The sequence below is a fragment of the Camelina sativa genome, chromosome 5 (genome assembly GCF_030686135.1).
Source record: "Camelina sativa cultivar CO46 ecotype springtype chromosome 5, ASM3068613v1".
NCBI classification, from domain to species: domain Eukaryota; kingdom Viridiplantae; phylum Streptophyta; class Magnoliopsida; order Brassicales; family Brassicaceae; genus Camelina; species Camelina sativa.
The window spans coordinates 23,508,177-23,521,365 of NC_141884.1; the positions used below are offsets into that span (position 1 = coordinate 23,508,177).

General features: G+C 36.1%; 1 protein-coding gene and 1 pseudogene across 10 annotated transcripts; one reads left to right on the forward strand and one right to left on the reverse strand.

Annotated features, from left to right (window-relative positions):
- Nucleotides 1-123: 123 nt before the first annotated feature.
- LOC109124939 (protein EMBRYO DEFECTIVE 1674 pseudogene) lies at nucleotides 124-1,126 on the reverse strand (annotated as a pseudogene). Its single transcript, XR_015557442.1, has one exon. The product of XR_015557442.1 is annotated as a protein EMBRYO DEFECTIVE 1674 pseudogene (transcript).
- A 6,578-nt stretch (nucleotides 1,127-7,704) lies between these two features.
- On the forward strand, nucleotides 7,705-12,882 carry LOC104787255 (mechanosensitive ion channel protein 3, chloroplastic). Of its 9 annotated transcripts, none has more exons than XM_087450654.1 (14): nucleotides 7,705-8,123; nucleotides 8,377-8,481; nucleotides 8,583-8,636; nucleotides 9,006-9,163; nucleotides 9,401-9,524; nucleotides 9,628-9,728; nucleotides 9,808-9,921; nucleotides 10,161-10,221; nucleotides 10,665-10,814; nucleotides 10,898-11,008; nucleotides 11,150-11,317; nucleotides 11,412-11,525; nucleotides 11,617-11,673; nucleotides 12,016-12,882. In XM_087450654.1, exons 2-14 carry the CDS (start codon nucleotides 8,401-8,403, stop codon nucleotides 12,709-12,711), a joined length of 1,989 nt encoding a protein of 662 aa, XP_087306780.1. In that variant the 5' UTR covers nucleotides 7,705-8,123; nucleotides 8,377-8,400; the 3' UTR covers nucleotides 12,712-12,882. The 9 variants fall into 9 exon arrangements, with proteins under 9 accessions (XP_087306780.1, XP_087306782.1, XP_087306785.1 ...); XM_087450656.1 differs by having other exon boundaries at nucleotides 7,727-8,109; XM_087450659.1 differs by having other exon boundaries at nucleotides 7,729-8,123; nucleotides 11,996-12,882.
- Nucleotides 12,883-13,189: the final 307 nt, after the last annotated feature.

The window sequence follows — 13,189 nt, forward strand, 5'->3', positions numbered from 1 at the left end:
TAGATTGTGTATGTATCCAAATCACAAATCCTAAATAGCCTAACATTTGCACATCTTTCACTTAATCTTCATATATGTTTTCTTTTTGTCGGGTACAAAAACTAACATTGCAAAAACCTGTTCTGAAGGTCCAAGATCCAAATGTTTAGGATATAGTCAAAAGAAGAACATGAATTAACAACAAATCCACGCTGAGTTGAGTTACAATTCACAAAAAATTTCATACAAAATGAGAGTTAAAGAACAATGTGAATGAAACTACTAAGCTAATTTCTTCTTCCTCTTTGTAGACCTTGTGCAAACTGATCTCTTTTCAATACAAGACTCAAACTCATCTCTCCGTCGCATGGCTCTAGTCTTCACTCCCACAACAACAGCACTCGAAACCAAACTCTCATCGTCAACAACCACTGCTGATTTCTTCTTCTCATCAGATTTAGGACAAACCATATCCCTTAAACTACTAACAACATCAACCAAGATCTTGTCTTTCAAACAACCATCAACGAAACTAAGATCCTGTATCCTATTCACAGGAACATCATCAAACGAAACAACAAAACCTCTATCTTCATCAACAACAATCTCCTCATTGTAATCTTCCCAGTTAAACGGAAACCCTAACAGGAAATGATTACAAACCTCCTCCGAAACACCGTTCTCTATACTACGAGCTCGGTTGATGAAACCACTGATGGAAATGGTAATCCCATCTACTGATTCGAGAGTTACACTGTTATGCCTTTTGAGTATCCTTCCTGATGAAAAGAGTCTCACGTCAGATTCGAAACCTGTGATACACAGAGCTTTCTTCTCCTTATCTTTTCCTTTTCTTGTTAGCCACCATTCGGATAATGTGACGTATTTTCTTGTTCCGATGGGTGTGATTGCTCCTAGTGAAGCCGGCGTTGGTGGAAAAGGAGAGAAATTGAGTTTTGGTAAAGCTTTGGGGTGAGTACGCGGCGAGGGATTGGGTTCCGGTTGCGGTTTGGAGCGAGTTCGCGGCGAGGGATTGGTTTCCGGTAGCGGTTTGGAGCGAGTTCGCGGCGGAGAACGACGCGTTGAGAGAGACTGGGGTTTTGACTTGGTCGTCATCGCGATTTTTTTTTTCATTCATTGGTGTGACTGAAACAATTTGTGAATTGAGAGATTGGTAAATATGTTTCCGGTTTAGTTTGGTTAGAGATATTTTTCTTTAGGTTGAAACATTTTTGGTTTACTTTCCGGTTCAACAATTTTGTAAGGATTTTTTTTTTTCAGCAAAAGTGAATTATATTAATGATAATCGTTATACAAATGGTTTAATAACCAAATAGGAGGTGAAAAACTGTCTGAATCTATATTAAAGTTGCTCAACTCTCTTCATATGAATAACACGTAAGCGATGGAGAGAGTGCCACCTATCAATCCAAATTAAATGCACCTAAATTAAAAGTAAATATATTTAAATTTAAGAGGAATTTAAAACATTTTTTATGTTTTTTTTCTTTTAATATCACAAACAATTTCAATATTTGTATAAAAAATTTAGAGAGGTTTAGAACATGTTGATGTATTCTTTAACTAAGTAGATGCATCACCAAAAAATAAAATTGTATCAAGAATAAAACCAAAGATTTGTTTGGTCCTCTTAGGGTAAACCATGAAGATATAAACATATGATTTAGGCGTTAGAATTTTCTCAACAATTTGAAGGGTTGCAACAGTGACTGAGAATTTGGTTAATATTGTAGAGAAATTCATGAAAGTGTGTCATTAGAGAAATAAAATTTTATATATGAAAAAGATCGGAGTTTTGTTCACTATCAAATAAAAGATAGTTAAATCAATGATATAATTTATTTGTTAATATATAATTTTAATATTTCAAATGTGAAAATATAAGAAGCAAAGAAGGTATTGCAATTAATATATATATATAGATTTAAACAAACCCGCACGTAGTGCGGGTACTTATCTAGTAGAATATAAAAGTAGAATTACAACCAAATTTGGCCAAATAATGAGCAGCATTATTACAGTCTCTAAAAGCAAAAACAAATTTAACATTCTGAAATTTGGATGACCAAGTCTTTATGTCATGAACAATGTTGTCGATCGATACATCATAAAGTTGGTCATTTAACACTTTTGTTAAAGTCTCATTGATATTTGTTAGACCTCTGATCCAGCTTTGCTGTGTTGCCGCCAATAATGCCTTAGCTTCTGCTTGGAGAGGTGATGCAGAATAGCCCAGGACTGAAGCTCCCCATCCTTGTGATACACCATGCTGGTCTCGCAGAATCCAACCACATTTCGTTTGATTAGTATTAGGATCAAAAGCAGCGTCATAGTTGCATTTTGTGAAAAGTGTCGGAGGCTTTGTCCATATTTTCCGTGGCTGTCGATGATCATGCTTGGTTACGTGCCCATTGTTATTGTTGTTGAAAAAATTCCATTCACGTATGTTGGATTTGGCTCGTGATAGAATTGTGTTCGGCTTGTCCTGTTTACCTTAAAAAAAAAAAGTATTGCGACTCTTCCAAATATGCCACAATAACTAGAAGGGGAGAAGCTGCATATCTGTTGAGGTGGTATTTGAATTTATGTTCTAGAAAATGTTATCAATGAAGCCTTCTATATTCGAATATGATGTGTACAGCAAAGAAACTAGGATAGTAGACATTTGCCAAATAGATTCAGCAAAAGGGCAAAGTAATAGGATATGTTCTATGGTCTCGTCTTCCTGTAAACATCGAGGGCAGATCGGATCGATATTCATTCCACGTGAACCAAGCCTTGTGAGAGTGGGTAAGGACTTGGAGATTGTACGCCAGAGGAAATGTTTTATTTTTGGTAGAATACTTAATTTCCAAATCTTCCTTTTTAAATCAGGTGATCCATGAGGTATAGGTGGGAGATTGTTTGGTTGTTCGGGGTTATGCATAGAACCAGTATCCTGAACGAACTGAGTAGTTATCGCTTTTAGTATAATGCCATATGATCCGGTCCTGAAGATTTGATATAGGAAGGTAAGTGTTTATCAAAACTCCTCTATCGTTTTCTGATATATGTTCCATGATCCTATCATTATTCCATCGATGATGTTCTCCATGTGTAGTGTCAGAGAGGACCATGGTGTTATATGATGCAGCTGTACCGGAAATTGGTCTTGGAGGATGGGATTCTGTAAAATTATCCTTATTCACTCGTATGGTTTTTCCATCCCCCATAGAATATCTATACGACTGATTGGCTTTCGGAGTTGCATCCAAAATGCAGTCCTCTTTATAGTATCTGCTTTTAAAAATCCTTGCAAACAAAGAGTTAATTTGGATGTTGAATAAGACGCCAAGCTTGTTTAGCAAGCAAAGCATCATTGAACTTTGCTAAATCTTTGAAACCCAAACCCCCTTCGGCTTTTGAGTGTTGCAATCGTTTCCAGGCTATCCAAGGTATGCCTCTGTCTTGATTACTTTTTTCCCACCAGAATTTTTGTAAAATACTTTCAATGTCTGATAACACTTCATTTGGTAATTTAAAACAAGACATCGAGTAAACAGGCATTGCCAAAGCTACAGATCTAATGAGGATCTCTTTACCAGCTGGTGATAAATGTCGTCCCCTCCACGAAGATGTTCTGTTTTTTAGTCTTTCGATAATGTTTTGGAACATCTCACTTTTCTTTTTACCAAATTGTTTCGGTAACCCAAGATATTTTCCACCTCCTCCATGATTTGGTATTCCCAGTAAGTTTTTTAGACGATTCTGTAGTTGACCTGGAACTCTTGATCCAAAAGTTATCAAAGATTTGTTTGTATTTATCTTTTGGCCAGAGTAATACTCGTAGACTTGTAATGCTTCTTTAATAGCTTTGCAATTACGAGTATTTGCTTGGCAAAAGTATAAGGAGTCATCAGCAAACTATAAGTGAGTGATCGGAGGAGCACCATTCCCTATCCTAACACCTCTAATATCACCATCCGCTACTCTTGTTCTGATTAAGTGACTCATAATATCAGCACAAAGTATAAATAGATAGGGTGATAATGGGTCACCTTCTCTTATACCCCGTTCTGGGATAACCATGCCATGAGGGGATCCATTGATTAGGATAGAGTAGCTTACAAAACGAACAGATGCCATGATCCACTGTATCCACCTCTCTGAAAAACCGAATAATTTCATTGTGACCTCCAAGAAATCCCATTCAACTCGGTCATACGCCTTTGTAACATCTGTTTTGATAGCCATGTAGTTTTGAGAAACCCTTTTCCTTGACTTTAAAGAATGCATAACTTCACAATGTTGTCTAGGTGTTTTTTTAGTCGATTCACAAGACATTTTGAAATGATCTTGTAAAGGACATTACATAAGGCTATTGGCCTATATTCAGAAAAAGTTTCAGCTGGTGTCGTTTTTGGTATGAGACAGATATTGGTGTGGTTTATAGCTGATTTCATGTAAGAGGTATCAAAGAAATCACGGACTTCTTTGGTTACATCATTCCCTATTATATCCCAATACTGTTTATAAAAACGTGCAGTGAGACCATCCGGACCAGGCGCTCTGTCGTCTCCAATATCAGAGACAGCATCAAAAATCTCTGTGTCTGTGAACGCTTTCGTTAGATCCTCATTAATGACAGGAGTTACCGTTGCTAGAAAATCCCCAAAATCTATTGGAGATACAGGTACTCGGCTAGATGTGTAAACACTTGTAAAGTACTTTTGTGCTTGCTCTCCAATGCTCTTTTCGTCTGTATATACTGTTTGGTCGACATCTCGTATGCTGGAAATAAGATTTTTGGCATATCGATTCTTTGTTGTGGCGTGAAAGAAACATGTGTTGCGATCTCCACAGTGCATCCATCTGTTCCTGCTTTTTGTTTTCCAGTAGTACTCCTCATCTCTATATGCTTTACTTAGTTCATCTTGTATTCTCGGAATTTTCCTTCTTAAATATCGATTTGTGCTTTCCATAGCTCTATTTAGTTCTTTCTCATAGAAAACAATCCTTTTTGCTGAATTAATGTTTGAAGCATGTTTCTTTTTTGCCATGACACTGCGACAAATGTTAATCTGATCACAGATGGAGTAATAAGAATTTTGTTTACAGAGATTCCATCCCCGATCGACTGTTTGTGCAAAGTTGTCTATGTCAATAAGTCTTTTATCAAAACGGAACTGCTTTGATGAAGTTTGTTTGGGAGGCTGAATAGTTGTAAGTAGTGGTCTGTGATCCGAACCATTAAATTCAAGAAAAGCAGTCTCTGCAGTTGGAAAAAGAGATATCCATTCAGAGTTAACCATGGCTCTGTCCAAACAACACTTGACAGTGTAGTTGCGCCGTTCTCCCACCCAAGAAAAGCGATCGCCAGTTGATTTCAAATCAGTTAAATCACAGGTAGCACGCATGTTCTTAAATCTTTGAAAAGTCCAAGCTTCTCTTGGTGGTCCTCCAACCTTCTCTTTATTGCTTAGTATCTCATTAAAATCACCTGCAATCATCCATGGACCATGGCGAGTAGTTCTGAGTTGTTCTAAGTAATCCCAAAACAAAAACCGTTTATTTTGGACAGGATTACCATAGACACCAGAAAAATAGAAAGCTTCATTATTAATAGTGATGTACACATCAATGATACGTTCATCTTGGTACAAGGGAGATAAGATTACATCATTGGACCAAAGCAAAGCTAGACCTCCACTCCTACCTTGAGGGGGTTCAGTAATAACGTTATAGAATCCTAATTCAGAAGCAAATTTACATACAACATCACAAGAGTTTAGAGTTTCACATAAGAAAATAACATTAGGTTTTAAAATACGACATAAACGTTTTAATCTACTTTGAGTCTCGGGCGAACAGATGCCTTGACAGTTCCAGGAGATGACTCTGATTCAGCCTTAGATCGCTTCTTGATCTGATTCAGGACCATCAGATCATGATGTTCCTCACAGTGTCGATAGAAGGATTCCAAGTCAGTCTTCTTTCGTTTAGTGCCATTTGAGCTCGTAGGATCCTGCAAAGCCATGTGGTTCTGGAAAAGGTCAAGAGAGAGAGTCTCCATCCGAACACAACAATTTTGTAAGGATATATCTCTGATCAAGTTAGTACTATTTTAGTATAAATAAATGTATTTCTTTATGTTTTGAGATAGTATGATCTAAGTTCCCTCGTATTTTACACCTTTTACAAACTAATTAAGTAAAATTAATCATGTGAGAAAACATATCTAGTCATCTTCTATGGTTAAGCTTAAGCTGATTGTTATCGGGGCATTCACAAAAATACCCTTTTTTCCATGTCTCTTTTTTAAAATATCCCTCCATATTGACCATTTTTAAAACTACTCCTCTTTATATATAAAAAACTAAATTACCCTTTCTTTGAATGACAACAAGAATGTACAGTCACCAAAATCAGAAAAATTTCCCGCAAAAAATGAAAAATTTTCCCGTCAAAAATTTTTTTTTCCGCCAAAAAAAATTTTATTCGCCAAAATCAAAAAATTTTCCCGCCAAAAAAATGAAATTTATACCTTATAAAAACCTTGTAAACGCTTTTAAAAACCTTGTAAAAGCGTTTACGAGGTGTTTAAAAACCGTATAAAAACCTTGTAAATGCTTTTAAAAACTTTTTAAAAGCGTTTACAAGATGTTTAAAAACTTTGTAAACGCGTTTACAAAGGCGCGTTTACAAGGTATTTAAAAACCTTTTTAAAAACATTTTGAAAACCTTTTAAAAAGGTTATAAAAAGCTTGTAAAAACGTTTACAAAATGTTTAAAAAACCTTTTAAAACTCTTTTAAAGCTCTTTTAAAAAATCTTGTAAAAGCGTTTACAAGGTGTTTATAAGGCTTTTATAAGGTTTCTACCTTATAAAACCTTTTAAAAACTTTGTAAATTTTTTTTGGCGGGAAATTTTTTCGAAAATTTTTTGGCGGGAAAATATGTCGGAAATTTTTTTGGCGGGAAAATTTTGTTTTTCTTTTTATTGAATCAAATATTTTTCATCTAAGGGTAAAATGGTCATTAAAAATTAAAGGAGGGCAAAAATAAAAATAGCCAAAAAGGAGGCATTTTTGAAAAGGGATATATCAAAAATGATATTTTTAACAAATTCTCATTGTTATTCGAGAGTTCCATTTTGAACACACTACCTAGAAAATTCCACTAAATTTTCAATCTAGTAAGTAATAAGTTTGAGAAAAAATTTAAAAATGTATTTTTCCATACCATTAATATATATATATATATATTAAATTTTAGTTAAATCAATTTGGGTGGTACAAAGCTCAGGTTTAGTTTTACTAATCTGGTATACTGTAATTTTTTATATTTATAATTTGGATTTAGTACATTAGTGATATATAATAGAATAATATAAAAAGAAAAGTACTATAAAAATAGTACTAAAATAAGTTTTATAGATATACATTCTACAAACTTCTAAGGATCTTTGATAATCTTTTTTTTAAAAAAAATTTTAGATTTGGATTTCTATTTTATATTTAAAGTATAGTTTTGAGGTGATAAAATTTAGTTTTAAAAACAGTAGAAATAATGTGCTAAATTTGTAAATACAACTTATTTTTTTGTGCTATTAGTGGAAAATTGGTAAACTAAAAACTTATACAATTGGGTTTGGGCCAAAATTGGTCGGTGGACGAATAAACGACGGTCCATTTACAATACATCACGTGGAAAAGGATTTATTTTCGGATAAGAGAGTGAAAAAGCTTCCGTTTGGTGAAAATCGTAAAAATTTGCGGGACCACGCAAATCATTTCGTCTCGTCTAATCCCAAAAACAAACTCGGAACGGAAGGTGATCGTTTCTTTTTGATGAGTCAGTCGTCTGCCACGATACGAAGAAGCGTAGTTTAGAAAAAAAGATAACACGTCAAAAGCTCCTCCTCCTCCTCCTCGCCGCGCACGTTAGCTCTAGGCATGTCTTGTTGTTGGTTGTTCTCGTAGCAAAGAAAGAAACTAATCATCAAACAACTAGAACAAGAAGACGAAGAAGCTCACTTCTCTCTCTCTCTCTCTCTCTCTCTCTGTCATCTTATCCGATCGCTTCTTGCTTCTCGTCGTTCGCTTCTGATCACTCTGGGTTTCTCAATTCCGTAAGTATTATCAGGTAACTTCCACGAAATCTTGAAATTTGTGGCTAAAACTACTACGATCCTGAGGATAAGTGTGATTCGGACTTGATTTAGTCAAGGATCGGCTTCAATTAGTGAGAATTTCGGATAATTCGATGAAATTGAAATCGTCCTCTGTGTTGCAGTGTGGAAGTTAGAATTGCGCTAATCTTTTGTAATTATGCAAAAGTGTTTCGTAATTTTTGAATTGTTTCTGGTAGTTTGAAGCTAATTCTTTATTTTGTGCAGGATCATTGATTTCGTACACTTGGGATGATGATGCGTACTGTCTCTCTACCATTGTCTCATGATCTCAATGTTCATAAGATGCATGAAGCTTCTGGATACAATAATGTATGTTGTTTTTGTGTTTGTGCTGTTGGTCAATTTCCTGCGTTTTGATTACTTGGTGTGTCTAATTTCTCTTTCTTTCTTTTTTTTTTTTTTTCGTGCAGAGTAAAACTCGTGTGTCTCTGACTCGGACTTGTCTTCTTTCATCATGTGCCACGGTATCATCTGTGCTCATAGCATAGTTCAATGGTTTAGTTTCTTGCTTTGTGTATCTGTTGGTGCTTCTGTTTGCTTTTCTTGAAGCAATGTTGTTGGTTTAACTTTAGGAGTTTTTCCTTTTTTTTTTTTGGGTTTGCGATTCTCATATTTAAGCTTCTGGGTTTGTTTTTAGTGTATTTAAGTTTTGTGTGTTTATGTGTCAGTTATATATAGCTCTCAGTTAGAATAGATTATAATGTGACTGTTGTTAGCCATGTGTTTGCTAATTATCATAGATTCATGTTTTTAGTAAAGTTATAGATTTTTAATTAGTATATAACTAACCTTCACGTGGGCTTCTATTAATGTGTCCTTTCCTGCTGTCTTAGAGACAAGACGTTTGGAGTCTTCAGCTTCTGGAGACCTTGAGTGGTTCAACAGTACCTGTATCATCTAGGTGTAATGCATTCGTTTGTCGGTCAGCTCTCTTTCCTGGGAATGGAAATGAAGGCCCTATTCTTAAATCAACTGCAGTAATATTCACAAGGTTATATACTTGATCCTTAATTCCCTTAATCCTACTAAATGAGTTGGGTGTCGTAAATTGACGAAGTATGCACACACAACACATGCTTTTGCTTATTAGTGAGACCCAAAAGCGACCAGTAGTTGGAATAGGGGGAGTAGGATATGATTCCACGTTTGGTCTGTCTATCAAATTAATGCATATACAGATTTAAATAATTTATGCCGTTTTATCTGACCTGTTAGTTTTTTATATCAGGGCATACGATGCTTTACGAGGAAATCCACATTTGATGAAACTGATTCCAGCAGTTGGGATTCTCGCATTTGCTACATGGGGTCTTAGACCCCTTCTGCGCCTTGCCAGAACTACCATGTTCGAGGTGAGATACTGAGACGTCATTCTTTATTATTCATTCCTACAATTTCTGTTCTTGGAATACCTGCTATAGTTTATTTTGCATGGATGTGCAACTTCAATCTCAGAAGGGGAATGACGCAAATTCTCATAAGAGCAGCACGCAATACATTGTTGTGTCATATCTCCAGCCTTTGCTACTTTGGAGTGGAGCAATCCTTTTATGCAGGTCAATAATACTTTTTTTTCTTAACTGGTTAAATATTATATGTTTTTACTAAAACCAAGATGGAACTTGTTATCCCCAGAACATTAGACCCAATAGTATTGCCTTCAAGTGCCAGCCAGGCTGTTAAGCAACGCCTTCTTAGCTTTGCTCGGTCCATGTCAACGGTCTTGGCATTTGCCTGCTGCTTATCAAGGTGAGCAAGAGTTTCTGTATACTGTTACTATACAACACTGCTATGTTGAGCTTGACTGCTAAAGTACTTGCTTAAGAATACAAGTCTTCAAAAGACCTAAATGACCTTTCTGCAAGTTCAGCATTTAGGTTCTTTTAATCATTTCTGCTATCAGTTTCCTACATCCTTGTATGTCTGTCATACTTTGTTGAGTTCCAAATGTTTGTTCAATTCCAAATGACGGAATGTCTTTTCTGCAGCTTACTTCAGCAGGCGCAGAAATTTTTTATGGAGACAAATAATCCTGCTGATAGCAGAAATGTACGTCTTCGTATCCTTATAACATATGTGGTCACTTTAGTTTCTATTGATGGTTTTGGGTCTTCCTAATATACAACATGAAGTGGTAACACAATACCTGCAGCTACCTATGTGTTATGTTGCTTCAGCTACATGGCTGAATTGTGTTTAGTCACTACCTCTTAGGAGAAGTTAACTTTTGTATTATGTCTAGTTCTTCTATTAACTAAGGTGATACAATATATTTGAACTGTACTTCAGATAGTGATTCTCATGTATTCTTTTTGTAAATAAGCAATTTGCATTCACTTATTTTAGTTGTTCTGAAGGAATAAACTACTTCGACATAGATGAATAAAACTCAGTTGGCTGATGCACAAGTTTTATATAAGATTAGATGCTGATATCTTTTATGACTCTCCAACTAAGGGGGTTTACGCGGAAATATGTGTATCGTTACGCAGATGGGTTTTAGCTTTGCTGGAAAGGCTGTTTATACTGCTGCGTGGGTTGCTGCTGCTTCATTGTTTATGGAACTGTTGGGTTTCTCTACCCAAAAGTGGCTAACGGCTGGGGGTCTGGGGACAGTACTGCTCACTCTTGCTGGTCGTGAGGTACAATCCTCTCTTTTTGGAAAACTTTGGCATACTAAATTTTTTTTACGATGAGACAACAATACCTTTTGTGGATGATGCAGATACTTACAAACTTTCTATCAAGCATTATGATTCATGCGACACGGCCCTTTGTTCTGAATGAGTGGATCCAGACCAAGATAGGAGGCTATGAAGTTTCTGGTACAGTGGAGGTCTGTTAATTTGTCAATTATGTTTGTTACCACTGGCTGCATTAGATTGATTTTTTTTTTATTGTTTTCACGTCACTGGCTTAGTAGTTCCTTTATGAGAGATGATTTTTCGTCTAAAGTTTGACTTCGCTTCTTTTTCAGCACGTCGGTTGGTGGTCACCTACAGTTATCAGAGGTGATGACCGTGAAGCAGTTCATATTCCAAACCACCAGTTCAGTGTAAATATTGTGAGAAATCTTACTCAGAAGACGCATTGGCGCATCAAAACACATCTTGCCATCAGTCATCTTGATGTCAGCAAAATTAATGTGAGATTTACACATGCTTTATCCCTGGACTTTTATTTAAGTCTGCTGGCTTGTTCAATGTGACAAGTTGTTGTATAATTTTTCAACATTACAGAATATTGTGGCTGATATGCGCAAGGTGTTGTCTAAAAATCCTCAAATCGAGCAGCAAAAGATACACAGAAGAGTATTTTTGGACAATATAGATCCAGAGAACCAAGCTCTGAGGGTAAGAAGATGCCTTCCGTCAACATTTAATATGTCTGTTTCACGGTAACATCCTGTTTCAGATGTAATATCTGTATCTGATTTTTTTGCAGATCCTAATATCCTGTTTTGTAAAGACTTCACGTTTTGAAGAATACCTGTGTGTTAAGGTATGTTAAAGTTAACTCAATACACATCTTTCATCCTGGAGTGTGTCTCTTTGTCTGCTAATTAAAATAATTCATATTGTTTGTATGTCACTCTACGTGTTCATACCACACATGACATGCAACACTAAATTAGTATGATCAGTTTGACATGTTTATTTTTTCATCACTTTCGCAAGTCACCGTTTTGTGTACTTTTGTGCATCTCCGAGCATCGGTGCCCGAGTCACATGTGCTTATGTTTCTGAATGTGTTTGTCCGCATATCATATGGATATGTATGTATCATTATGGAATCTTATGATGAACCTTATAAAATGTCATAGACATTTGTATTTTTGAACAGGAAGCAGTGCTCTTGGATCTTCTTACAGTAATAAGGCATCACGGGGCACGTCTAGCAACTCCCATTCGAACAGTACAGAGGATGCGTAATGAGGCTGAGGTGGACAGTGCAGGATTTTCAGACATCATTTTCAACCAAGCAGCGATGAACCGTCGACTCATGTTGATTGAGCCATCCTATAAAATCAACAGCGATGACAACACAAAGTCTTCCTCACCCAACTCAATGCCAAAGAGTGAAGAGAAGGACCTTCAAGAAGAACGATTGGAAACCAAGTCTGAAACAGAAAATAACGGCAAAAAAGAGAAACAGAAAGTGGCTCTTGGTTTCAACTCCAGTACAGGCACTAAGGGTTCACCAACCTCAACATCCGACCAGCTGGTAGCACAAAAGTCAGAAGAAAAGAAGAAACAGAGCGTGGGAGATTCAAATAAAGCAGAGAAGGATGAAGTTTCTGATGGCGAAGGTGCAACAGAGCAGACATTGAAATCAAAAGCAAAACAAGGGACTGAAAAGAGCAGTGGAGATTCGAAAGCTCGAGATGGTGGTGGATCAGGTACCAGTTCTTCGCTAGAGGAGAACATTGTTCTTGGTGTTGCGCTGGATGGCTCAAAACGTACACTCCCGATTGATGAAGAACATAAGGCATCTGGTGCGTTAATGGATTCTGAAGAACTCGGTATTGGATTGGAATGAGCGAAAGGAGAAGAGGTATAAAGAAATTTGGATGCATCTGTAGAAAGTAACAAACAGATATGGAGGAATGAGCGCAACTCTGTTAATTTTTTTAAGTGTATGGGTTTGCGCCATTTCACCTCTGTAAATAATTCCTAGCGATTCAAGAACTCAAAAAGTAGTTTGTTTCAAGTGACTATTTTTAAGGTTTTTCGTGTTTAGAAGATTCATAAGAGTCAAAATTTGACTATTTAAATCCAACGGGAACACCTCCTAAATGGTAAAACCAAATGAACACTTGAACTTTCGAAGATCTTACAAACTGAAACAACATTGACATATATCTTATATAATATGAGAAGGTTTTTTTCAACTTTTGCTAAGGAGATAGACACTTTACATGTTGTATATCTGACACATGTATTCATTTGTTTTTTTGATCTAATTAATTTAAATTATCTGTAGTTTGGACTTTAGTAACTACATGCTCCCAAAACCA